The sequence below is a fragment of the Mandrillus leucophaeus genome, unplaced genomic scaffold (assembly GCF_000951045.1).
Source record: "Mandrillus leucophaeus isolate KB7577 unplaced genomic scaffold, Mleu.le_1.0 Scaffold1583, whole genome shotgun sequence".
In the NCBI taxonomy this organism is placed as follows: Eukaryota; Metazoa; Chordata; class Mammalia; order Primates; family Cercopithecidae; genus Mandrillus; species Mandrillus leucophaeus.
Window position 1 is genome coordinate 98871 of NW_012101569.1, and position 27987 is coordinate 126857.

The window sequence follows — 27987 nt, forward strand, 5'->3', positions numbered from 1 at the left end:
ATAACCTGGCAAACAAAGTGCCTTAGTGACTGTAACATCCAACATTACAAATTACTATCAAAAAACACAGCAGTTTCCTGAAATCATTTCCAAAATTAAAACATGAATATTCGAATACATTCTTAATCATTGTGAAGTAATGGTAGTAAAACTACCTGTATATTCTATAAACACACAGAAAGGGAACTGATGGATACACACTTAAATTGGAAACAGATGAGAGGTGATTAAAGAGTATTCTAGCCTTACTCATAATGTTTTATTTACTTATCAACAGAATAACTTTTAAGTTCTTATAATTATTTACAAGAATATTCATACATCACCTATATAATTAAGCAGTATAATTTTAAACGTATTAAAAAGTAATGAAAGGCAGTTCCTGGTTTATCAACAATTAACTTTCACACATCCCTTCCACAGAAACAGTCAATCGCTGATGACCTGAAGAGCTCCTTCTCTCTCTAGTTTCCATCGGTACCATGTATCTCTGCTTCTCACTTCCTCACCTTCTACACCAGTGCTAACTTATCATCATTACAGTTTTACGAAATCTGGCAATTCAGTGGATAGATCTGGTGGTGACAATGGGGAAGGGGAGCAAAAAGGAAACTGGAAAGTCCATAATTTATCATTATTTCTATTCTGACAGGCCTAAACTCATAAGTAGCATTCTAAGTTTCACACAACCAGCTAGAAAAAAAATTTTTTTTTTTAGTTGCAGATTTCTTAGATTCAGCAGAGAACTTACTCGCAGAAAGCCCTTTCCTCCTCTGGCCAGGCTGTCTCCAAAATCTTTGGGCTGTCGACTCAACTCTTCTCTTCTTTTTTGCTGATATTCCTTGTCCATTGTAATTGCTGCCAAACCTTTCCCAACAGAACCAGTGATTCGAGATACAACTCCTGCTGCACCACCTATCAAAGACAAGGGATTAATATCTAGAATATACAAGGAACTCAAACAACAGCAAGAAAACAAATAATCTTATTTTAAAATAGGCAAACAATCTGAATAAATATTTCTCAAAAGGGGACATACAAATGGCCAACAAGTATATGAAAAAATGTTCAAGATCAAAAATCATCAGGAAAGTGCAAATCAAAACCACAGTAAGATATTATCTCATCCCAGTTAGAATGGTTATTAGAAAAAAGACAAAAAAAAAATCACAAACGCTGTCAAAGAAGTGAAGAAAAGGGAATGCTTATACCCTGAGAGTGGGAATATAACTTAATACAGCTATTAATGGAAAACAGTATGGATGCTCCTCAAAAAATGAAAACTAGAACTACCATATGATCCAGCAATCCAACTACTGGGTATATATCCAAAAGAAAAGAAATCAGTATATCAAGAGACGTCTGCACTCCCATGTTTACTGCAGCACTAGTCACAATAGCTGAGATATACAATCAATCTAAGTGTCTATCAATGGATGAATGGCTAAAGAAAATGTGACACACACACACACACACACACACACACAAAAAACGGACTACTACCTAGGCATTTAAAAAAAATGAAATCCTTTCATTCACAGCAACTTGGATGAGCCTGGAGGACATTATGTTAAGTGAAATAAGTCTGGCACAGAAAAACAAATACTGCATGTTCTCATTTACATCTGAGAGCTAAAGAAGTTGAACTCATAGAATTAGAAAGTAGAACTGTGGTTATTAAAGGCCGAGATGGGTAGGGGGAGAAGAGGATAGGGAAAGATTGGTTAATGGACACAACATTACAACCAGATAGGAGAATAAGTTCTAATGTGCTATAGCACTGTAGGGTGACTACAGTTAACAACAACTTATTGTATGTCTTCAAATAGCTAGAAGAGAGGGTGTGAATGTTCCCAACACAAAGAAATGGTAACTGTTCAAGGTGATAAATATGCTAATTGCCAGATTTGATCACTACCTAGTGTATACATGTATCAAAATATCACTCTATACCCCATAAATATATACAATCATGTGTCAATTAAAAATAAAATAAAAAAAATTTTAAGGCTCAGAGAAGTTACATTGTTTATATAAACAGCATTATCATAATATACAGCATGCAATTGGTTTAAACTAATAGGTGCTTAAAATTCTGTCTCATACAAAAAATGCAGAAATTAACTTTTCCCATCTAATAAGAAAAGGAATAAAATTAAAGTACATTTATTCAACACTACAAAGACATTAAAACACCAGCAGTCCACCGTTAACTTATTTTCCATTTAAAAACAAGGAAACATGTCTTTTAAAAGGGATTATTAAGAAAGTGATCTCTCCTTTATTAAATAAAAGCATTTGTTTTTCACAACAACATATTTCATAACAATATAATAAAAAATATATACATATACACAAATATGTGATACATACCTACTGTGTGTCCAAAGAGACTTCTCACTCCAATCACTAACCCCTCTGCAAATTCTTCAGGGCCTTGAACAGCACCCTGGCAAAAAAAAAAAAAAAAATTCCAAAAAATTTTATTATTGAAAATTTAAATAAGTTTAAGACTTTTAATTTAATAGTTCAGGGTTTGCCTGAAGAATCCAAATCTGTAAAAATCCATAAACACTGTGATGAATCAATTTTCACCTCTACCCCAAATATGGATAGAATATCTATTGTATTTCAACCTACATGATCTTAGCAAATTCTTTAAGTCAAAAATTGGATAGGTATAAATCACTGGCTTCAATTGCAATTTGAAGTTGGCCTCCCAGAACGAAGTTTCATCAGATTGCTAAAACAAGCTGCATCGATAACAATAATAGGAGAGTCCACAGATTCTTTTTACTGTCTTATTCTCCCATTTATTTTCTCTGCTTTATTCTTCTAAAACCCTCATACACTGGGCTGGCTGCTAGACCCTTTAAATGGAGGGGAATAGGTTAGATGAAAGCTGGAATATGAAACAAACTTTGCTTTCAGTTCCCTATTAGTCCCTTCCGCAATGGTGGAACAGTCTTGAAAGTCTTAATCTACCCAGCATTCTACATATTCTTACAAACTACATTAAATCCTGGCAAATGTGGGCAGTGCTCATTAAATTCTAAACAATCATCCAGTGCTATCTCATGTACCTTTAAATAAAAATATTAAATTGATATACTTTTGTGATTTGAATATTATTCAATTCCCAGATACAATTACAATGCAAATTACTATTTGTTATTTAAAAAGAGAACATCCATTTTTCTATACCTATCCTCAAAATAAGTAAGAGGTCAATACCTGGAAGGGTTCATAGAATAAAGCTTCAACTCCTTCAGACAGACCTCTAATTAATCCAAATGGGTTTCCAAGTACATCTAACCCCAATACAAGGACATACATCTGTTTCAAGAACTAAAAAAGAAAAAAAAAATTAAATTAAGTCCTTCATAACTGTTTTAAGAAACATCATAATAAAATAGAAAAAAAAGAGATTTACTGATAAAATTAAGTTTGTGTTAAAAGAAAGCTGTAGGGAATAACCACCACCACATCCACTAATTGATCTTTTACTCTGTGCCAGGCACTATGCTAATACTTTACAAAGAGCTTTTAAATTAAACAGAACTGGTTTGACACACAGGCTGCCACGTAGCAGTTATGTGACCTTCTACAAGTTATTTAGTATCTAACAGCCTGTCTTCTAATCTATAAAATGGAAGGGTAGGCTGGGTGTGGTGGCTGATGCCTGTAATCCCAACACTTTGGAAGGCTGAGATGAGAGGATCACTTGAGGCCAGGAGTTAATGACCAGCCTGGGCAACACAGTGACACCCTGTCTCTGTAAAAACTTAAAAATTTTTAAAAAGGGAAGTTACACTGTCCTTGCATGGGTGAGTATGCATATTAAATGAATACATAATTCAGTAATTGTTAGTTGTTTTTATTATTACTTTACCATCATTATTATTAATAAATTAGATGGAAAATAATTAATAACCAAAACAAAAAATAAGGGAAAACATATCCTAATTTTAACACGTAACTTTCATAATGTCTGTATATGTCATAGGAGAAAGAACATTCCAGCAGTGGAAGGAAAGGAAATGTCACCCTGCAGTTCCATGGTATAGCAATTGTACCAAAGTGACCTGCAACAACTACTGACTGTCTCTGTGCATACATACTTGAACCACAGAGTAACTGAGGCACAGGGAGGAAGCGGGCTTAGAATTCTGCTTGCAATTCACTAGATTATATTCAGAAACTGTAATCACTGAAGAAATCAAGTGTAATGACTATAAAGTCACTATTCTTTCCCAAAGTGGTAAAAGTATAATTGCAAAGTCAAAAAAGGAACTGGAGGAAAATTTTCAAAAGGTGTATAAAGAGGGGTAGAACTAAAGAAATAGAAATTAATCATTGAAGAAAACCACTAAATAAGGAGATTTCAAACTGAGGTAAATTATATAAACATTACTGCCTACTATACAGTCACATGAAAATGTTTTGATATTTTATGAAGTATATTCCTTATGAAATACTGTGATAGGAAATTACCTGTTCACTGTAATGCCTAACAACACTCCACATAAGCTGATCTCTCTTGTAAAATTGGTATTGAATTTCATAATAAGCAAGCCTGGGAGGAGAAAAAGGAGGGATTCAAAGATACTTATATAAAAAAAAAGGGACTTAAAATTTGAATGACAGCTAATGCTAATCATAGCCTATTCTTTCACAATCGACTTTGTATATTTACCACATAACAATTTATGATTGTCTTAATAATGGTTACTAAATTATTATAAAAACAGTGCACAAGTTTTTCATATATGCATAAAGAGTGAGGAGATTCTTTAAAAGTCAACCATCGTCCCACCGCATAGTGGATTTTAAAGGTTTATTTTCTTATTTCCCACTTTGAATTCTTTCTTTTCTTTTATATGCAAAGATAAAATGTTTAAAACATTTTGTATGCCCTGTTTACATTCAAAATTGTGGAGAAGTATTTCTCTATGTTATTTAAAACTCTACATAAACATTTTAAACAGAAGCATATCATGTTACCATGTGGCAGTGTCATAACAAGCAATTCTTCCACTGTCAGACATTTCCAATTTTTGGTAAAATAATTAATGATGCCATGTGTATGTTGAATATAACTATTTGGTTGAACTTCAAGATTAGATTACTTTTTGGAAAGAATTTCCAAAAAGAGAATTACTGAGTGAAAAGCAACAAAACATTTAAGGCTCCTAACAAATGTAGTTTTCCACTTACACCAACAGTATTTAAAAAGTGCCTATTTCTTAGAACCACCCTTGACTAGTATTAAATAGGATTTTAAAATAGAATCGCTCATATTTTAAAATCTTTGATAAGTTGCTTTAATTTGCATGTATTATTTGATAAATAATAACATCATCATTGTGTTTTCCCTTTTGCTAATTATCTCCTATTGTTCTCTGGCCACTATACCATTAGAATCTAGGTTTTTCTTATCAATGTTTAATATTAAGATAATAGTCCTTTCTCTGTCATTATATTTTCCCAGTCTTTTGTTTTTAATTATTTTCATTGATTTTGTTGAAAAGTATTTGATTTTTATGTGGTTAAATATATCTTTTATTTTCTATTGAAATATTTTCCACTGCTTTTAAACTTAGAAAGGCATCCTGTATTCAGAGATGTCTTTTTTTTTTTTGTCTTTTCAGTTTAGGTTTTATATTTTATCATTCGTTTTCTCTGAAATTTAGTAGTGTACATGTAAGGTAAAAATGATCTACAGGGATTTTTTTTTCACCCAGATAATTACTTGTTCCAATGCCATTGTTGAATTGCAATTCAATAACTTTATTTAATGTATACATATCTAGCATTACATATCTCTGAATATAACATGTTTTAAAAATGGTCAATTTACAATATATGACTTAAAAATTCAATTATTATTCTATATCCACGTATTATCTAGACATGAGTAATCAAAGAAAACAAGACTCTTCACCTTATCATTATGAATACAATAAGCATTCCTAAAGAGTATAATCACAAATGGACCAAATTCTCCAACTGTTAAGTAGTAAAGTTATCCTTTTCCTAAGCTAACATTGCACAAGTGGAGAGAATTAATCTCCAGAAACATGACCTTGGTACACCTGCTTTCCAATGTACTCTAACAGAAGTCTTACTTGAATATAAGGTCATCCACATCAGTCAGAGTAGCACCTATGCTTTTCAACAGCAAGTTGACAGACTGAACTGCAAACATTTCCTGTTTTTCTTTGTCTGATCCTTCACCTCCGGAACCCAAAGACAAACTCAAATGCAACTAAAAGAAAAATAATGTTCAATAAATGAAAGCTAAAAGTGAAAATTTTACATATTTAGGATCCAGGTAGTCCAGAAACAAACCAAAAAAAATCTTTCGATTAGAGTCCTAGTGAAAGCTATTATTTGATACTATACATTATAGCAGAACAACCCACTTACACTTGATTCTCTTTGCTTTTTGAAAAAATACAAATTAGTCTGATCCAAAAATAGAGTTCTAATTTTTGCAATGTATATAAATGCCATTGTATTCATATGAAGGAGACCAACACACTTTACAAAAATGTCATAATCATTTTAAGAAGAAAAACATGTCAACTGGCACACAAGTAATCTGCCAGTCAAAATAATAGATAATAACGATAACATGACAATTAAGGTAACTTAGCAAGTTGTTAAGTTTTTAAAAGTATAATAAGGTTTTCAGTTTCCACAGACCCTCCAACTTAGTATTTAAACATGAGATTTCAGATCCTCATTTAGCTGCTACTTCGTACTGAACCATTAGTGTAACAGTGCAAGAAGATACAGGCAAAAGGTAATTCAACATGTGTAAAGTAGATGAATTTCCTTTCTCATTTTGTCATTTCCTAGCCATATTAACTAACTAATATAGAGCTCAAGTAAAGTGGACTTGGGGCAAGGCCAGGAAAGCCTGCTGTTGTTTTTTTCTTTCATGTGACCTTCTGCCCACATGAAGAGTCTGGGAGTGTTGGGATCCAGGAAAGGTAACCACAGGTAAACACTGATCCAGCCTTTCCCTAGGGCATCGTTACTATGGGCTATGAAAATAATTGTTGTTCATAATCTTTACCATTAGACTTCATGGCTCAATTGCCACTGTGCCTAAGAACACAAATAGGTAAATTATCAATCATTAATATCCCTCTAGAATACAATATCCATGAAGCTATTTTATACCTCCACAGCAACTTTCATAATAAGCATTCAGTAAATATTTGTTTAAGGTGTGGTTCAATCCCACAAATAACTGATTTTCACTTAAAAGTGAAAAAGAAATGGTATATTACCTATCACATAAAACATTATCAATTTTAAACCTGACACTATCAATGTGTGGTATCACCAAACTGATATACCAATTTAAAATAATAATTTCATTTTAGAAGTCCATTCATTTAGCTGAAGAACTGGTAAATGCAATTGAAAGTAATGTGCTGTAAACAGTTTTTAAGAATGTAAAGGATCATCAATATTTTAAAGAGTTACTTAATTATAAATCTGGCCCATTACACAAGTTTAGAGCATTATGGTTGATAGCATTTGTGAATTTACTAAGCAGTCACCTTCTCCTATAAAAGCTAAAAAGAACAACAAAAGGGAAAAGAGAAATGAGTTCATAAGGTACAAAATCAGGCAAATGAAAGATATCCAATTTTCCACTCCCTTAGTTACAATCAAATTTTGGAAGGGGGGAAAACAACACATCAACAGTATAGTACCTACTTCAGCGTTTTCGCATTCTGGTTACGGCACCCATTATAGCTCTCTGTTTAGACAGTGATAGTAGTTACAAAGTGCAACCAAAACATTAAATGTTGGCAAGCACTTCTATGCTTAATTAAGAAATGCTTTTGTCAGCTTCTTCTTTGAATAAAGGGGTTATTAATTCAAGACTGGAAACATGCTCTGGTGGTTTCTCTGTGGGAATTATGGCTGCACATGTGTTACAGAGAATTGTCTTAATTATTTTTATTAATCAAATAAAATTCCCACCAAATACATGATGCAACAAATTAAAACCTACATTGGTCCACAGACCCTTTAAAAAGTTCTACAATAATTTCACTAAATTTTCAAATTAATAATTACAACAAACCTTCACAGGAGAAATATGGAAATGTTCAAAGAAACTAAGAATTGACATATCAGTCATTGAAGTCTCCATTAATTCTGCATTTAGAGCATCAATATCTGGTTGGATTAACTTTGTCTGAAAAAAATAAAATCAAGAATTTCTATTTTAATTATTTTCTCTATTATAGTTAGTTCAAAAAAGGCTGATTTAAATTTTTTAAATTTTATATTTTTCCCAAGAAATGAAAATTTTTACCCGTTTTCTTTCAGCTTCAGGGTCTGTTGTTGGGGTAAACAGTACAATAACAGCTCCTAGAAACCCCTGATCAATTTTTAAGGCCATTTCCTGAATGAGGACCATAAAATACCTAAGGAAAAAAAATTTAAGATGGAAAAGGATTTCTACCAAATCTTTTAATTTTCAATGTTAAAACTTTGATTTTAGTGAAAAGTCACAGTTATATCTTGTTCCTACATCTCCTAAAACTTATGTTAATAAGATCAAGGTCTTCTTAGATTGAGACCTTCTTACTGGAGTGAAAGCTTCACTCAGGGTAATATTGCTGCATTAACACTTAGCACTTACAGTCCCAAATGCTACATTCGTCATATCACAGATGAAACAAATACAACTAGATCATGTAGCATGTATGATCCAATTTTTAAAGTTCACTGTGATTACATTAAAGAACACAGCTCACAAATACGTATCATTTAGATTTCACTTACTATTTTATATTCTAATTGGAGTTATAAAGGGAAGAAGATACTTGAAGAAATTCTACACTTTAAAATATGTAGCGACGACTACTAAAATAAGTTGAAGCATAAAAGATTACTTGACCAAAAGTGAATTAATAGGTTCAGTTGGAAAATACTTTTTACATGAAAGTCACTTTCAAAAAGAGTGAGATTTATTTTCAAAGTAGATTCTCATTTTAAATTCCTTTAGAGCAACAGCAGGAATCTTTACTTACTTGAACTGTAAGACTTTACTGTACTCATTAAATCTTGTGATGACACTCACATCAATGAAAGGCTTGGGCTCTAAGAGGAAGAAGTAACACATGAAAAAAAAAATAATGCTTTATACTAGGTCAAACTGATGCCTATTTAACTTTTACAAATAAGTTATATCTATGTCACAACTTATTTCTTTTTACCTGAATCTAAAGCAATAGATTTTGGAGGGGCAACAGGATGAAATACAACAGGGAACATTGCACCTGGCAACTGATTATCAACCTGAAAGAAAAGAATACCAACTTACCAAGATTTCAAATAATTTAAACTTTTAGTTTCAAAGATAACGTTATAGAAGAGGCCACTACCTTCATCATAATTGTCTGCGTGTATATGTGGTGTAATTAGAAGTTTCATTTTAAACCTGTAAAAGTTATATACTTCAGCAAGGGTAAGGCTTTAAATAAAGGACTATATAAATACTCTCATGATTGTATTAACAGTGTGCAATATGTACATCATTAATGAAAATACTTGTATCTATGGATCCCGCAAGATTTCAATTCTCTATGGTGTAAATAAAACATAAGTGGAAACTGAATATGAAATTAAGGAATAAGGTAAAAAGAAAAAGAATTAAAGTAGGCTAAACAGTACTTAACAGCTAAAAGGAAGGAAGGAAGGGAGGGATGCTGGGAGGGAGCAAGCAAGCATCCAAAAGGAACCTCCAGCAAAGCTCTGCTCTCTGCCCTAAAGAATGACAAAGGAAAATCTTATATGGGGGTCCCATGACAAATTCAAAGGAACATTTAAAAATAACAATCCCAGTGCAAGAAAACCCTTTTGCAGGCTAACTGCTCAAAATTAGTCTTAACAGTCACAAAGTGTATAAGTAAGATGTTGAATAAACAGGATATGTGAAAGAAGGGGAAAAAACATACAAAGAAAAGATACCAATTACAACAATGTAAACTATAAAGTTGTAAAAAAAAAATTTCATTCCCAAGATTCCCAAAGTGATGATAACCACTTATTTGAGGATGACAACGTTACCTGAAGCCAGTACAATCTGGCCCTTAAACTTCTCTGGTGAGAAGACTGCTTAAATTCAATCTGAATTCCTGATAAAAAGTCTCGTTTAATAGGGCAACGAATAGGGAGGCGCATTTCCATTGGATCTTTATCAAAATTGACCTGGAAAAAAAGCACATGGTTTTGTGATGAGCTGATATTAGCATAGTAGCTATTCCATTTTAAATATCTGTTTATTGATCAAATTGAAAAAATCTTTATCTTTGTGTCTCACCAACAGATCTATCTTAAGGTGATCTACAGTTGAGGTCTCTGAAGCAAAAGCACCACTTTACTACCAAAGTTATTAGAAAAACAAGACAACAATTGTGAAACTTTTCAAGTATAGAAACTATAGTTTAAAAAACATGCTTTATGTAAAAGAAAACTTCTTCAAATAATGAATAGTTCCAGATAATTCTTTTTTTTTTTTTTCTTGAAACGGGGTCTTGCTATCACAAGTGCAGTGGCAAAATCACAGCTCACTGCAGCCTCAACCTCCTGGCCTCAAGTGATCCTCCCGCCTCAGTCTCCCAAGCAGCTGAGACTACAGATGTGACACCATGCCCAGCTAATTTTAATTTTTATTATCTTTTCTGTGTAGAGACAAGGTCTCACTATGTTACCCAGGCAAGTCTCAAACTCCTGGCCTCAAGTGATCCTCCTGCCTCAGCCTCCTAAAGTACTGGGATTACAGGTGTGAGCCACTGTGCCTGGCCCCAAGATAATTCTAAACAAATTCTGTTTTGCAATCAATAATTGATAGCTTAGTCATGTCTGACACTAATTATATAGTTTTTTTTTAATCATTTAAGTACGGCCAAAATTGATGGGGGTGGTGGGGAATGTAACTGGTGACAGTGCTACCCAAACCATCAGACAACAAAGACAAAGAGTAACCAAACTGCATGATTAAACTAGAGCAAGCTGGAAATTGCAGTCAAGCTTCTTCAGACTTCCTGGAGCATAGGTGACTTTTAGTTTTAACTGTGTAAGGGCCCAGGTGGAGTGCATCTTTATTTGTGAATGCCTACTCATGTCCAACAATCACTCACATTTATTGAATTTACTTGAGCAGGTTTTTGTAGGTTTTTCCTGAATGAAATATGTAATTTTACACAATCTTTATTTAGCAATATGTATTAGTGTCATTCAAAATATTAAAAAAATTTCAATGAAGCAATCTTAACTTCTCCCTAATCTTTCTGAAAACAAGTTCCTTAAGACTATCTGATTTGTTAATAGAATTATAAAAATATAAAAACGCAATAAAATTATTAAAATGCCGATTTAAATCCTGTTTCATAGTATATGATTAAATAACAATATGTTTTAATTAAAAATATACTTATGTGTATCAGTCATGCCAATCCTATTAAGAAATAAAAGTTTATCTACTAATAAGTTCATTTTTGTACACGTCTTTACTTGGGCATTACAATTTTACTTACTACCACCACCAGGAAAATACACATATAAAAATAAAAAAAAAAAAGAATTTTGGTATACCTCAAAATTATTATCTAGCTTAATCCAGCCATGGTCTCTTGATATTTGATGTTTCTGATAGGATTGTTCCAGTAAGATTATCTGCTTTTGACTAAATGGCTTCCATTTCCGTTTTGGTTTCATCTCCCAAACAACACCAGAACTGAGTAATTCACACAAAAAAATTAAATTAGCAATATGTATTTAGATCTGTGGAACTTCATGCAACTCCAGATTATTGTAACTATTATTTTCCTATGAAAATTACATTAGTATAAGAAACTTCTTAAAGTAACAAACTATACCTGTGTTGTAAGAGTACAAAAATAAAAGAGGCAGGCAAGAAAATAACTTTTTCTATCAATGTTGACATCAATCAATTAAGGGACTGGCAAACTTTTTCTGCAGAGGGCCATATATTAAATAGTCAATATTTTAGGTTTTCTGGACTGAGACAAAATTCAAGTTATTAGATAGGCAACTTAGATACAAAAGAGAGATATTTAATTGATTTAAATAAATTTTTAATTGATGAAATTTAGAATATAAAATAATTAAGAGCAATTCTTAAAAACAAGTCTATTAATGAAAAAATAAACTTCTTTTGTGAAAGTAACATGTCACTTAGTGTTATTTATTACCAAAATCTATCGCAAATGTTCATCTATTAATGGTAATCTGTAATGAGCATCTTTAAAAATACCATTTCACACAGATAGGTGCTGCCAAATACTGACATTGATCAATGAGAATTTATTATTTTACTAGAGCATATATATCACTTGGAAGGCATTTATAAAATTCTATTAAATTATTCTCTTGATATTTGCCTTTTAGTATATTAATACATTACAGGTCAATCACTTCCAATTCAAAGTTAGGTAGAAGCTCCTCAATTGCACAAACGAATTGTGAAATGAGGAAATTTCCTTACACCTGCATTGAGGTCAGAAAAAATGTTGCTGGAACTGGAGTTGCCGGCCATAAAATATATCCTCTCCAAATATATGTAGAAGTGGAGATTTTGCTTCATGTTTTAACTTTGGACAGCACAGGAAGTACATGGAATATCCTGATATTACTTGAGATTCAAACATTAGTGGTCTTCAAAATTGACTATACTGTAGTATAAATTTTTCATATAAGCACTGTCTTCCAATTTTAGCTTGAAATTCATTTAAAAAATCATCAGTTCTGCAATTATGCAACAAAAGCTAATTTCCAAAGCCACTATTATTGGTGTTTAATAATAGTGGTTGAGGGTGGTTCTTTTTGTTCAAAAACATTTTAATGCTGGCCCAGAATTCAAAGAGTACAATAAAAAGCTACTGCTGCTAACCCATCAAACTGCTATGTGGTAACACAAGTCAGAACATTCAGATTCTAGTTCTGGCAAAAATTCACAGAACTGATGATAGTTTAGTCCACAAGACTTAATGAAGTTTACTATTTGACACTAGTGGTTTGATAACAAAAGGTGGACTGAAATATTTTCTATAAGTACCTGCTCACAAATAATACAATAGGCTTTAAATGCTTTACCTTTTCACCAGCTTTATGAATTTGTCCAACTAAGTCTTTTTCTGTTCCACACATATTTTTCCCATAATCAGTTGTATCTATCTTCAGGTTATATTGAATTAGTATTTCATCAGCTTGTTTGAAAATATTCTCACCTATAGTTGTCCTAGGCAAACTATTTATAGAGGTTAATCCTTTAGTCACTTCAAACTCAGTGCTGACTTCTCAAACATACAACTGAACAGTATTGGTAACATCTGTTGACTCATCAAGAGCCAAGGGAAACCACTCAATATCATTTGCCTTGTTTTTTAAATTGACTATTGATGTTGTTCGCAATGTCTTCAATTCTTTAAGCAACTGTTCCTACTGAAAGGCTAATGGCCTTAAACAAGCTCATTTTCTCCGGATACATTTCTTTAGCTGCTGCAATCAGACATAATTCAATTAACTCACCATTGGTAAAAGACTTAAAAAACTTTCCTGGCTTGGCTAACAAATAAGTCATTCAGAAACTTACTTTGCTTGCAGCCTCATTATTGTTTTTTATATTTGTGAAGATATTCTGTGTGATGATATATTTTGCCTTAAATTTTCTAATTTTTCTGGCCATTGCTTTCCTGTGATTTGGAAATGTTATGGTAAGTGCTTAGTTTGGAAACTATATTGTCAACATATATTGTATTATTTCAGCACAGCTGTAGTTTCATAACATAGTAAAATAATGCTTTTTTAAATAAGAAGATAATCCACATTTCATTACGCCCTAAAAGAATAACATTCAAAGTCCACTTTTCTCTTGTTTTGATATGATGGATATATATCAGTAATTAAAAAAATGCTGCAGAACAATATGCATGAACTCAAACACGCTGTGATCTGTAATGCACTGAGTAGCAATGTCAAAGCAGCCATGTAAAAGAACAGAAATCACTGTGTCCCAACAAAACATTATTTATGGGAAATAAACTGAATTGCACAATTTTCATGTTACTTTCTTTTAATTTTTTTCAACCATTTACAAATGTAAAACAAATTATTCTTAAGTCAAAAGCTGTACAAAAACAGGCACTGGACCAGATTTGGTTCACAGGCCAAACTTTGCTGGCACCTGAATTAGAGAATACTAAAATCTGTAATATTTTACTTTACATAGCTTGTTTATACTAGTCAATGGTAGTGTTAACAATGTTCTAACTATAAAATGTATTTAGAGGATACCAGTCAGTGAAGGCACTGAATAAAATATCTACTGTAGACAATACAAATCCAACATTATTCACGATAAAAACTCTGAGACAACTTAAAGGGGAACTTCCTCAACTTGATGAAGAGCACCTACAAAAAACTTATAGCTAACATCATAGGGAGAAACCAGATGTTTTCCCACCAAGATTAGGAACAAGGCAAGTATGTCCACTCTCAATTATTCCCACCTCAACATAGTACTGAAGTCCAAGAAGTGGTAAGACAAGAAAGTAAATTTGGGAGTGAAGAAATCAAGTGCCTATGTTCACATTTGACATGACTGTCTAAACAGAAAATCCCAAAGAATCAACCCAAAAACTCTGGTAACTAATAAGAAATTATAACAACATTGCAAAAATATAAGGTTAATATACAAGTCAACTGCTTTCTTACATGCCAGCAATAAACAATTAAAATTTAAAATAAAAACAGAATACCATTTACATTAGCACCAAAGAAACAAACTATGTATAAACACAATCTAATACAAAGTGTATGTGATCTAAATGAGGAAACTACCAAAGTCTTTCAACAAATTATGTTGGAACACCCGGACAGCCACGTGCAATAAAGCAAATCTAGACACAGAGCTTTCATCTTTCACAAAAAATAACTCAAACTGGATTAGACTTAAATATAAGTTTGAGATCAGCCTAGACAACATGGCGAAATTCCATCTCCACAAAGAAATAAAAAATATCAGCCTGGCATGGTGGCACGTGCCTGTAGTCCCAGCTACTCAGGAGGCTGAGGTGGGAGGATTGCTTGAGCCTAGCTGGCAGACGTTGCAGTGAGCGGTGATTACAACACTGCATTCCAGCCTGGGCAACAGAGTGATACTCTGTCTCAAAAATAAATACATACATACATACATAAAAATAAATAAATATAAAACACAAAATTATAAAACTCCTAGAAGATAATAGGAGGAAATCTAGGTAACTTTGGGTATAGTGAAGACTTCTTATATACAACACCAAAAGTGCAATCCATGAAGGAAAATAATTGATAAGTCTGATGTAAAATATAAAACTTCTGCTGTTAAAAACAGTTAAGAGCCGGGCGCGGTGGCTCAAGCCTGTAATCCCAGCACTTTGGGAGGCCAAGACGGGCGGATCACGAGTCAGGAGATCGAGACCATCCTGGCTAACATGGTGAAACCCCGTCTCTACTAAAAAATACAAAAAACTAGCCGGGCGAGGTGGCGAGCACCTGTAGTCCCAGCTACTCGGGAGGCTGAGGCAGGAGAATGGCGTGAACCCGGGAGGCGGAGCTTGCAGTGAGCTGAGATCCGGCCACTGCACTCCAGCCTGGGCAACAGAGCGAGACTCCGTCTCAAAAAAAATAAATAAAAAATAAAAAAATAAAAACAGTTAAGAGAATAAAGAGATAAGCCACAGACTGGGAAAAAGTATTTGCAAAACACATATCTGATAGAAGACTAGTATCCAAAATAAACAAAGAACTCTTAAAACTCAACATTAAGAAAATAACCTAATTTTAAAATGGACAAAAGATTTGAACAAGTGGCTCAGGAAAGAAGATATATAGATGGCAAACAAGCATATGAACAGATCCTCAACATCATGTCTCATCAGAAAACTGCAAACTAAAGCAATGACATACTACTACATCCTTATTAAAATAGCGAAAATCCAAAACACTGACAATACCAAATTTTGGCAAGGATGTGGAGCCACAGGAACTCTCATTTATTGCTGGGGGGAATGCAAAATGATGCAACCACTTTGTAAGACAATTCGGTATTTCTTACAAAACTAAACATACTTTTATCATATGATCCAGCAATCACATTCCTTGGCATTTACTCCAAACAGAAGAAAAACATATGTCTACACAAAAACTTGCACATGAATGTTTATAACAGCTTTATTCATAATTGCCAAAATGTGGAAGCAACCAAGACCTCCTTCAATAGTTGAATGGATAAACAAACTGGAGTAATAGTCCATTCATACAATGGACTATTTAATAAAAAGAAATGAGCTGTCAAGCCATGAAAAGAAACAAAGGAACCTTAAAAGCATACTGCCAAGTGAAAGAAGTTAATCTGAATATGTTACATACTGTTTGATTCCAACCAAATGAAATTCTGAAAAAATAAAAACTTTGGAGACAATAAAAAGATCAGCGGTTTCCAAAGGTTTAGAAAAGGAATGGAGGGATTAACAGGAGGAAGCTGAGAGACTTTTAGGGCAGTGAAACTATCTTATATAATACTGTAATGGTGAATACAGCTTATTATGCATTTGTCAGAACTCATAGAATGTACAACACAAAGAGTAATACTTAACGTTAGATACAGAAGTTAGATAATAATGAAGTTAGATAATAATGTAGTATCAGTATTAGCTCATCAATAGTAACAAATGTACCACACTACTGCAAGATGTTAGTAACAGGAGAAAGAAGAGTGTGGGTATATGAAAACTCTTTATTTTACACAGTTTTTCTCTAGACATAAGGCTGCTCAAAAAAAAGTCTGTTTTTTAAAATTATGTAACTGATGTTTTTCCTTTGGAAATCTAGATTTCATTGAATGTGTACCATGTCATAAAAAAGGTACTGAAGTTATTTTAGATAAATTTTTAAATGTTCTTATAAAGGTAAACCTGACAAACTAGGACAGCATATACAATATTAAAGTAAAAAGTTTTATCAAAGAACAAAACAGAAAACTGAACCTATATAACTAAAAATGATTACCATGTTTAGTTTAAAAATATCATATAATACTGAAATATATAACAAAGAATGCATTGCCTATATATATAAATATATTAACATTATATTAATAGTATGTATGATACCATTTATGATCATTAGTTTGTCAGGTGTTGTGCAAAGTTCATTACATAGATTATCTATTTAATTTTCTCCTTAATTTGCTTTTCTTTCCCCAAACATGTGCTTATTGACAGATCCTATCGTGATTATATTTGGTATCCACGTCAACCATTCCACCCATCAGCCTCCAAAAAAGAATAAGCCTTTTACCAAATTAAGTATGATTTTTAAAATCAACTAAATATTCTAATATTTTTCTTACACAGGTTTAAATAGAACTACAGAAAATAACTGGTCCCATAACTATTACAAAATTCTAAATGGCCACCCATTAAAGATTATGTACTCATATCAAATACTGCCTCCTCTCTGAACCTTTTTTTCAATTTGTTTGTTTTCCCTGACTCTTGACAGTTTCTCCAACCTCTACTGCACAAACTAGTCACTTATACCTCTGTATTTCCATTGCACACGTACATCCTTCTTCGTACATCCTTTCCTTTTCTATTTTTGAAACTCATTACTTACACACACACACACACACACACACACACACACACACACGGACAACAAGGAAAGAAACAAACCACTTTTTTCCCCACCAACTGACAATGAGTATTGTGAAGACAAAGACAGCATCTTAGTCATCTTTGTATCCTCGGGGCTTTTCAACGAACAGTTCAAAGAATTATTCAGTAAGTTTTACTGAATAAATATACAGCATACCAAAGTCAAACCAGGTATCTTTTTACTTTCCTCAAATTGGCTATTATGAACTCAATGCCTTTTAAAGGTTTAGGATGTCTTATTTTCCTTCTTGCATACCTGGTTATCCCAATATATGAAACTTCCTGTTTGCTTTCATTGTTAACCAGTGAAAGCCCAAGACTGTGGAGAGACAAGTTTATTTCATAATCAGCCTGTTCCATTTCTTCTGCCTGTAGTGCTTTGGAAACCAAGGCAACATCATCGGTGAAAAGCAAAACTCTCTGGCGCCCATCTAGAAATGACACCCAGTGTATCTGGATGTTTGCATCATATGGAAACTGTCCACATTCATCCTGGGAAAAAGAAAGACTTTTCATTAAACCTGCACATAGTAACTTTTTATTATATAAAATTGAACTATAATAACTGAGAAAGATTGAAAAAGTTTAAGAAGCACTACTAAAATTGAAAAATTCTAACCATCAAAATGACATAAATTAAGTTATAATCTATTTTAAAATATACTCACAAATTATTTTCAAAAACTAAGACTAATAGTACGTAGTTTTTTAATACCTTAGTTTGAATAACCAATTGAGTGCTGAAAGGGCACAGAGCAGGATTTTCAAGAGGATACTTTGGTGGCACCAATGCAATAAGATGATTATTTGTCTCCAAGCTGGAGAACAGAATGGTTCAGAAGTTTTATCAGAAATGTAACCTTAGGCCAGGTGTGGTGGCTCACGCCTATAATCCCAGCAATTTGGGAGGCTGAAGCGGGTGGATCACCTGAGGTCAGGAGTTCGAGACCAGCCTGGCCAAAATGGTGAAACCCCGTCTCTACTAAAAATACAAAAATTAGCCAGGCATGGTCGCGGGCGCTTGCAATGCCAGCTACTCAGGAGGCTGAGGCAGGAGAACTGCTTGAACCCAGGAGGCGGCGGTTACAGTAAGCTGAGATAGCGTCACTGCACTCCAGCCTGGGCGACAGGAGCGACACTATATCTCAAAAAAAAAAAAAAAAACAAAAGAAATGTAACCTCGGACAAAACCAGCCTAGCTTATTTTTATGTTTTCATGATCTATAACATAGGAAATATTTATGTGAATCACACTGGCGAAGCACTTAAAATGTATGTAGCACTTAAAAATATAAGGCTTTATTTGGTCAGTGTTTTCAGAGGTTAAAATAATAAATTCTACTTCATTCTAGGTTTAATGAAAATAGAACAGTTCATTTCAATAAGCAGTACAAGTACCTACTATGTACTTTCCATTCCATGCTTTCCAGGGGAGAAAACAAAAAACAAAAACAACTGAAGTTACCAAGAGCATAAGAACAGTTGAGCGTCACTAACGTTCAAAATTTACTAATACTTTCAAGGTATATTATATGATCAAAGAAGCCTGCCCAGTTTTTTTATTCTAACAAGAGATCAAATTTTCAAACATACCTATTAAGAAGGTAATTCTGTATCTGTAAACTACAAAATGTGCTATGTATCTTAGTTCACAGTTATTCTTCCAATATTATTTGACTCTTGTTTTTCATCTATTTCTTGTGTTAAAAATTAAATGAAGTACAATAAAATATCCCCAGGTGATTGTGTTTCAGTTAATTTCTAGCATTTTAAGTTTTACATGTTGATGCAATACTATTCATTGCATGAAGGTTTATGGCTATCACTCCTTCTTTGTCATATTATCATTATCTATTTAATAATTTTGCTTTGAAATGGTCAGAAATTAAAATCAACAGAGGGTGATACCTCCAAAATGGAAAAGTAGAAGCAATGTGGCTTCACTCTTTATCACAGAAAACCAAACATAAACTTCTAGTGCCAAGATTATCTCCAGCAATATCCCAGAACTTGAACCTGAGGCCGACACAATTCCTGGAGCCACAGAGAAGAGAAAAGCTCCACGCAGATGGTAAGAGAAATGAATTTCTCTACCTACAATGCCACTCCCCAAATCTGCTTGGCACTGCATGCAGGAAATTCCTCTTCGGCTCACCATTTCTACACTGGATAAAGTGAGATCAAAGCAGAAAGCCAGCTTCCCCACATCTTGGGTTTTCTTGCAGGAAAACCACTCCTGACTCAGCCCATGGGAAGCATCACAAGTGCCTTAGGAAGAAAAACCCCCAATGGAGGCTACAGGCAAAGATGGGAAGCAGGATTAAAAACTCCAGCCCAAGAATTTCTGCTCTTTATTTCAGCCAAAGGAGACGCCTATTCAGAGTGGCTGTTCAGCAGTACAACGTTGTGGGAGGCACAGTCCATAAATCTTCTGAGGAGGAACCACTGGGCAGCCTTCCTACATAGCTGGGATATCCCCTTTGAGATGCAACCCCCTCCCCACCACTGGGGACAGTACTGCCAAATGTTTCTGAGAACTGAAGCAAACCAGGACTTATGCCACCATCTAGTGCTAATAACAGGAAGCAGTAATCTAGGATAAAGGAGACCCACAGGCAACTGCAACCGACCTCTAAGCAAACATACTCTAGAAAGACCAAAACAAGCCAGAGAACAAACACTGGAATAAATAAGCAATCCTTCAGTGTAAAGCCATAGACACGTATCCACAAAAAGAAACAGCAAGCAGGGAACCATGGCCTCCCCAAACAGACAAAGCAAAGTGCCAGTGACAAACTCTGATAAGACAGCCACGTGTGAGTTCTCAGATCAAGAATTTAAAGTAGCAATTCCAGGAAAGTCAGCAACTTCCAAGACAACACAGAAAAACAATTAAGAAATTTATCAGAGAAACTGAAAAAGATTGAAATAATAAAATTAAACAGAAATGCTGGAATGACTAAATAAATTTGCTGAACTGAAAAATGTATTACAGGCTCTCAACAGCAGACTGGGTCAAGTAGAGGAAAGAATCAGTTAGCTCTAAGACAGGCTATTGGAAAATACACAGAGTAGAAAACAGAATAAAAATGAGCAAAGAATGCCTGCAAAATATAGAGAATAACCTCAAAAGAGCAAATCTAAGAGTCACTGGTGGTCAAGAGACAGGTGAGAAAGAGCAAAGGGTAGAAAGTTAATTAAAGAATTTATAAGAGAACATTTTCCCTATTGGAGAAAGATAGAAATATACAGGTAAAGGTCATAGATCACCAAACAGATTCAATCCAAATAAGACTACCCTAAGGCATATAATAATCAAACTCTAAAAAGCCTGTGACAAAGAGAGGACCCTAAAAGTGACAAAAGAAAAGAAGCAAATAACATATAAAGAAGCTGCAATTTGTCTGGCAACTGACCTCTCAGGAAACCATGCCCTGCAGGAGGCACTGGGACAACATATTCAAAGTGTTGAAGGGGAAGAAAAACCCTGCAAATGAAGAATATTGTATCCAAAAAAGCTATGTTTCAGACATGACAGAGAGATAAAGTTTTTACCAAACAGAAGCTGAAGGAATTCATTACCTCTAGACCCATCTTACTAAAAATGATAAAAAGAGTTCTTCAATATGAAAGAAAATGATGTTAAAATGAAAAAAAAAATTGGAGGCATAAAACTCACTGATAAAACTAAGTACACGGACAAATTCAGAATAATCTAACACCATAATTGTGGTGTATAATCCACTCATATATCTAGTATGAAGACTAAAAGACAAATCTATCAAAAATAATAATAATTACAGCAACCTCTTAATATAAAAAAGGTATAAATTGAGACAACAGAATGTCAAGATGCATGGGGATGGACTTAAAAGTGTAGCGTTTTTAGTTTTTCCTTTTTGGTTTCCTTGTTTTCCTTTCTGATCAAAGTCAAGTTGTCATTTGTTTAAAATAATGTATTGTGTCTATAAGATGTTTTTTGTAAGCCTCATAGTAACCACAAAGCAAAAACCTATAATAAATACACAAAAAATACAAAGCAATTAACTAAAAACATACTGTCAGAGAAAAACCACTTAACCGTTAAGGAAGACAGTAAGAAAAGAAGAAAGAAAGAGGGGCATTATAAAAGAATCAGAAAGGCTGGGCGCAGTGGCTCATGCCTGTAATCCTAGCACCTTGGGAGGCTGAGGTGGATGGATTGCCTGAGGTGAGGGGTTTGAGACCAGTCTGGCCAACATGGTGAAACCCCGTCTCTACTAAAAATTCAAAAAAATTAGCCAGGTGTGGTGGTGTGCACCTGTAATCCCAGCTACTAGGGAAGGCTGAGGCAGGGGAATTGCTTGAACCAAGGAGGTGGAGGTTGCAGTGAGCTGAGATCGCACCACTGCACTCCAGCCTGGGCAACAGAGCGAGACTCCGTCTCAAAACAAAAAACAAACAAACAAACAGAAAACAGAAATCCTATAACGAAATGGCAGTAGTACATCCTTAGTTATCAATAATAACAATGAATGTAAATAGACTAAATTCTTCAATTAATAGAAATGGAGTGGCTGGGTAAATAAAAAAAAATAGGGCACAACTATATGTTGTCTACCAGAAACACACTTCACCTATAAAGACACACATAAGGTGAAAGTGAAGGGATAGGAAAAGATATTCCACACAAATGGAAACCAAGAAAAAAAGAGTAGGAGTAGCTATACTTACATCAGATAAAAAAGATTTCAAGGCTAAGATTGTAAAAAGAGACAAAGTCATATATAATGATAAAGAGGTCAATTCAGCAAGAGGACATAACAGTTGTAAATATATGTACCCAACATCAGGGCAGTCAAACGTATAAAGAAAATAACAACAAATCTAAAGGAAGAGATACAATATTAATAGGGGACTTCAACACCCCCACTCTCAGTAATAGAGAGATCATCCAGACAGAAAATCAACAAAGAAACACTGGAGTTAAACTACACTTTAGACCAAATGGACCTAACAGACATATACAGAACATTTTATCCAACTGCTGCAGAATATACATTCTTCTCATCAGCACACGGACCATATGGTAGGCCACAAAACAAGTCTCAAAAAATTCAAAAAAGTTGAAATTATATCAAGTATCTTTTCTGTCCATAATGGAATAAAACTGGAAATCAATAATAAGAGGAAGTTGTAAAGTATAAAAACACATAGAAATTAAATAATATATTCCTGAAAAATAAGTCAATTAAGAAATTAAGAAGGAAATATAAAATTTTCTTAAAACAAATGAAAATGGAAACACAATATATCAAAATCTATAGGATACAGCAAAAGCAGCATTAAGAGGGAAGTTTACAGCAATAAATGCCTATATCAAAAAATAGAAAGATTTCAAATAAACAGCCTATCAATATACCTTAAGAATCTAGAAAAGAATAAACCAAAACCAAAATTAGTAGAAGGAAAAAATAATAAAGATCAGAGCAGAAATAAATAATATTGAGACTAAAAAACACAAAAGATCAAAGAAACAAAAAGTTTTTTGAAAAGATAAAATGGACAAACTTTTAGTTAGACTACAAAAAAAGAGAAAACCTCAAATAAATAAAATCAGGCATGAATAAGGAGACATAACAATTGATACCAAAGAAATACAAAAGGATCATTGGAGACTATTTTGAACAACTATCTGCCAACAAATTGGAAAACAGAAGACAGAGATAAATTTCTGGACACATACAGTCTACTAATAATGAACCCTGAAGAAACAGAAAACCTAACTGGAAGACATCATGTTAAGTGAAATAAGCCAGGAACAGAAAGTTAAACACTGCATGTTCTCACTCATATGTGGTAGCTAAAAAACAGTTGGTCTCCTGGAAGTAAAAATTAGAACAGCAGATACTAGAGGCTGGGAAGCATAGGGAGAAGTTGGGATAGGGAAAGATTTCTTAAAGGATACAAAATTACAGCAAGATAGGAGGAATCAGTTTTAGTGTTCTACAGCATTGTAGGATGACTATAGTTAACAATATTATTATATAGTTTCATATAGCTAGTAGAAAAATGATGCTGAATGTTCCCAACACAAAGAAATGATAAATGTTTGAGATATGAATATGCTAACTACCCTGATCTAATCACTATACATTACAGATATAGCACAACATCATTACGTACCCCATAAGTATGTACAATTATTATGTGTCAATTTTTAAAAATTATTTTAAAAGAAACACAAAGCCTGAGCAGACCAATAACAAGTAACAAGATCAAAGCAATAATAAAAAGTCTTCCCTCAAAGAAAAGCCAAGACCTGATGGCTTCACTGCTGAATTCTGCCAAACACTTAAAAAAATGAACCAATAACCATTCTACTCAAACTCTTCAAAAAAAAAAAAAAAAAAAAACTGAAGAGCAGGGAATACTTTTAAACTGATTTTACAAGGCCAGCGTTAACCTATTACTAAAACCAGACAAAGATATAACAATAACTACAATCTTCAATAAAATACTAGCAAACAGAATGCAATAACACATTAAAAAGATCCATCACATTCTTCTCGTCTCCCGAGCGCAAGTCTGCAGCAGGCTCCCTAGTTGTCCGAATCACTGACCTCTCTTCCCAGCTATATTTCCAAAATGTCGCTTTCTAACAAGCTGACGCTGGACAAGCTGGAGGTTAAAGGGAAGCTGGTCGTTATGAGAGTCGACTTCAATGTTCCTATGAAGAACAACCAGATAACAACCAACCAGAGGATTAAGGCTGCTGTCCCAAGCATCAAATTCTGCTTGGACAATGGAGCCAAGTCGGTAGTCCTTATGAGCCACCTAGGCCGGCCTGATGGTGTCCCTATGCCTGACAAGTACTCCTTAGAGCCAGTTGCTGTAGAACTCAAGTCTCTGCTGGGCAAGGATGTTCTGTTCTTGAAGGACTGTGTAGGCCCAGAAGTGGAGAAAGCCTGTGCCAACCCAGCTGCTGGGTCTGTCATCCTGCTGGAGAACCTCCACTTTCATGTGGAGGAAGAAAGGAAGGGAAAAGATGCTTCTGGGAACAAGGTTAAAGCCGAGCCAGCCAAAATAGAAGCTTTCCAAGTTTCACTTTCCAAGCTAGGGGATGTCTACGTCAATGATGCTTTTGGCACTGCTCACAGAGCCCACAGCTCCATGGTAGGAGTCAATCTGCCACAGAAGGCTGGAGGATTTTTGATGAAGAAGGAGCTGAACTACTTTGCCAAGGCCTTGGAGAGCCCAGAGCGACCTTTCCTGGCCATCCTGGGTGGAGCTAAAGTTGCAGACAAGATCCAGTTGATCAATAATATGCCTGTCTCTTATACACATCTAGATGTGTATAAGAGACAGGTGTAGGCCCAGAAGTGGAGAAAGCCTGTGCCAACCCAGCTGCTGGGTCTGTCATCCTGCTGGAGAACCTCCACTTTCATGTGGAGGAAGAAGGAAGGGAAAAGATGCTTCTGGGAACAAGGTTAAAGCCGAGCCAGCCAAAATAGAAGCTTTCCAAGTTTCACTTTCCAAGCTAGGGGATGTCTACGTCAATGATGCTTTTGGCACTGCTCACAGAGCCCACAGCTCCATGGTAGGAGTCAATCTGCCACAGAAGGCTGGAGGATTTTTGATGAAGAAGGAGCTGAACTACTTTGCCAAGGCCTTGGAGAGCCCAGAGCGACCTTTCCTGGCCATCCTGGGTGGAGCTAAAGTTGCAGACAAGATCCAGTTGATCAATAATATGCTGGACAAAGTCAACGAGATGATTTTTGGTGGCGGAATGGCTTTTACCTTCCTCAAGGTGCTCAACAACATGGAGATTGGCACTTCTCTGTTTGATGAAGAGGCAGCCAAGATTGTCAAGGATCTAAGGTCCAAAGCTGAGAAGAATGGTGTGAAGATTACCTTGCCTGTTGACTTTGTCACTGCTGACAAGTTTGATGAGAATGCCAAGACTGGCCAAGCCACTGTGGCTTCTGGCATACCTGCTGGCTGGATGGGCTTGCACTGTGGTCCTGAAAGCAGCAAGAAGTATGCTGAGGCTGTCACTTGGGCTAAGCAGATTGTGTGGAATGGTCCTGTGGGGGTATTTGAACGGGAAGCTTTTGCCCGGGGAACCAAAGCCCTCATGGATGAGGTGGTGAAAGCCACTTCTAGGGGCTGCATCACCATCATAGGTGGTGGAGACACTGCCACTTGCTGTGCCAAATGGAACACGGAGGATAAAGTCAGCCATGTGAGTACTGGGGGTGGTGCCAGTTTGGAGCTCCTGGAAGGTAAAGTCCTTCCTGGGGTGGATGCTCTCAGCAATATTTAGTACTTTCCTGCCTTTTAGTTCCTGTGCACAGCCCCTAAGTCAACTTAGCATTTTCTGCAACTTCACTTGGCATTAGCTAAAACCTTCCATGTCAAGGTTCAGCTAGTGGCCAAGAGATGCAGTGCCAGGAACCCTTAAACAGTTGCACAGCATCTCAGCTCATCTTTACTGCACCCTGGATTTGCCTACATTCTTCAAGATCCCATTTGAATTTCTCAGTGACTAAACATTGTGCATTCTAGAGTGCATATATTTATATTTTGCCTGTTAAAACAAGTGAGCTGTGTTAGCTTAGTTCTTTTTTGATGTAGGCTATTATGATTAGCTTTGTCACTGTTTCACTACTCAGCATGGAAACAAGATGAAATTCCATTTGTAGGTAGGGAGACAAAATTAATAATACATTAAATAAACAATAAAAGTGTCCACTGGGGAAAAAAAAAAAAAAGATCCATCACTATTATCAAGTAAGATTCATCCTAGGGATGCAAGGATGGTTCAATATATGCAAACTAACAGGATACATGACATTAATAGAATCAAGGACAAAAACCACATGATCATTTCAACAGATGCTAAAAAAGCATTTGAAAAAAACTGATATTGCTTTATGAGAAAAGCTCTCAACAAACTAGGTACAGAAGGAACATATCTCAAAATGATAAAGGCTATATATAACAAACCCACAGTTAACATCATACTGAAGAGGGAAAATTTGAAAGCCTTTCCTCTAAGATCTAGAACAAGACAAGGATGCCCACTTTCACCATTTTTATTTTACATAGTGAAGTCCTAGTCAAAGTCCTTTGACAAGAGAAAGAAAAAAAAGGCATCCAAATTTGAAAAAAAAAAAAAAAAGTCAAATTATCCTTATTCACAAACAACACATTATATTTAGAAAAACCTAAAGACTCCACACACATTTAAAAAAAAGAAAAACAAAACAAAACCTAACCAAACAGATAAATTTGGTAAAGTTTCAGGAAATAAAATCAGTATATAAAAATCAAATGGCTGGGCACAGTGGCTCATGCCTGTAATCGCAGCACTTTCAGAGGTCCAGGCAGGTGGATCACTTGACCTCAGGAATTTGGGGCCAGCCTGGGCAACATGGCAAAACTCCATCTCTACAGAAAAAAAAAAAAAAAGCTAGGCTTGATGGTGCACAACTGTAGTCCCTGATATTCGAGAGACTGAGGTGGGAGAATTACTTAAGCCTGGGAGGTTGAGACTGGAGTGAACCATGATCACACCACTGCACTCCAGCCCAGGTGACAGAGCGAGACTCTGTCTCCAAAAAAAAAAAAAAAAACAAAACCAATTGCATAGCTTTATGCCAATAACAAACAAACTAGAAAAGAAATCAAGAAAGCAATACCATTTACAATAGCTACGAAAAAAAAATATGTAAAATACCTAGGAATAATATTTGACCAAAATGTACAAAGCTATGAAACACTAATGAAGAAAATAAAATAGGACACCAAAAAATGAAAAGATATCCCTTATTCATGGTTTAAAAGAATTTAATATTGTTAAAATATCTCTACTACCCAAAGCAATCTACAAGACCAATGCAATCCCTATCAAAATACCAATGATATTCTTTACATAAACAGAGAAAACCTAAAATTCATATGGAACCTGAATAGCCAAAGTAATCCTGAGCAAAAAGAATAAAGCTGGACACATCACACTAACTGACTTCAAACTATACCAAAGTTATAGTAACCAAAACATTATGGTAATGGCATAAAAACAGACCAATGGAACAGAACAGACAACCCGGAAATAAATCATGCATTTACAGCCAACTCATCTTCAACAAAGGCGGCACAAGAATATACCAGAAAAAGATAGTGTCTTCAATAAATGGTGCTGGGAAAACTGGATAACCATATGCTGCAGGAGAATTAAACTAGACCC

General features: G+C 34.7%; 2 protein-coding genes across 3 annotated transcripts in view; one reads left to right on the forward strand and one right to left on the reverse strand.

Moving 5' to 3' along the window:
• VPS13C (vacuolar protein sorting 13 homolog C (S. cerevisiae)) overlaps positions 1-27987 on the reverse strand; it is a 189868-nt gene that overhangs the window by 20107 nt on the left and 141774 nt on the right. For both annotated transcript variants that reach the window (XM_011975761.1, XM_011975760.1), the window contains 12 exons: positions 18013-18248; positions 11632-11773; positions 10105-10245; positions 9252-9333; positions 9066-9135; positions 8345-8456; positions 8111-8224; positions 6129-6268; positions 4495-4576; positions 3235-3348; positions 2374-2449; positions 752-915 (listed from right to left, as the gene is read on the reverse strand). In XM_011975761.1, coding sequence (XP_011831151.1) covers positions 752-915; positions 2374-2449; positions 3235-3348; positions 4495-4576; positions 6129-6268; positions 8111-8224; positions 8345-8456; positions 9066-9135; positions 9252-9333; positions 10105-10245; positions 11632-11773; positions 18013-18248 — 1473 coding nt within the window. The remainder of the gene's footprint in view (positions 1-751; positions 916-2373; positions 2450-3234; positions 3349-4494; positions 4577-6128; positions 6269-8110; positions 8225-8344; positions 8457-9065; positions 9136-9251; positions 9334-10104; positions 10246-11631; positions 11774-18012; positions 18249-27987) is intronic.
• LOC105536376 (phosphoglycerate kinase 1-like) lies at positions 24291-26503 on the forward strand. Its single transcript, XM_011975758.1, has 2 exons — positions 24291-24800; positions 25225-26503. The coding sequence occupies exons 1-2, from the start codon at positions 24384-24386 to the stop codon at positions 26059-26061; spliced, it is 1254 nt and encodes a 417-aa protein (XP_011831148.1). The 5' UTR covers positions 24291-24383; the 3' UTR covers positions 26062-26503.

Bases quoted from the DNA above. Each gene is read 5' to 3' on its own strand.
- LOC105536376 (XM_011975758.1), top strand. From the start codon at position 24,384: ATGTCGCTTTCTAACAAGCTGACGCTGGACAAGCTGGAGGTTAAAGGG. The intron at 24,801-25,224 runs GTTAAAGCCGAG...TCTGGGAACAAG, and splicing joins AAGATGCTTCTGGGAACAAG to GTTAAAGCCGAGCCAGCCAA.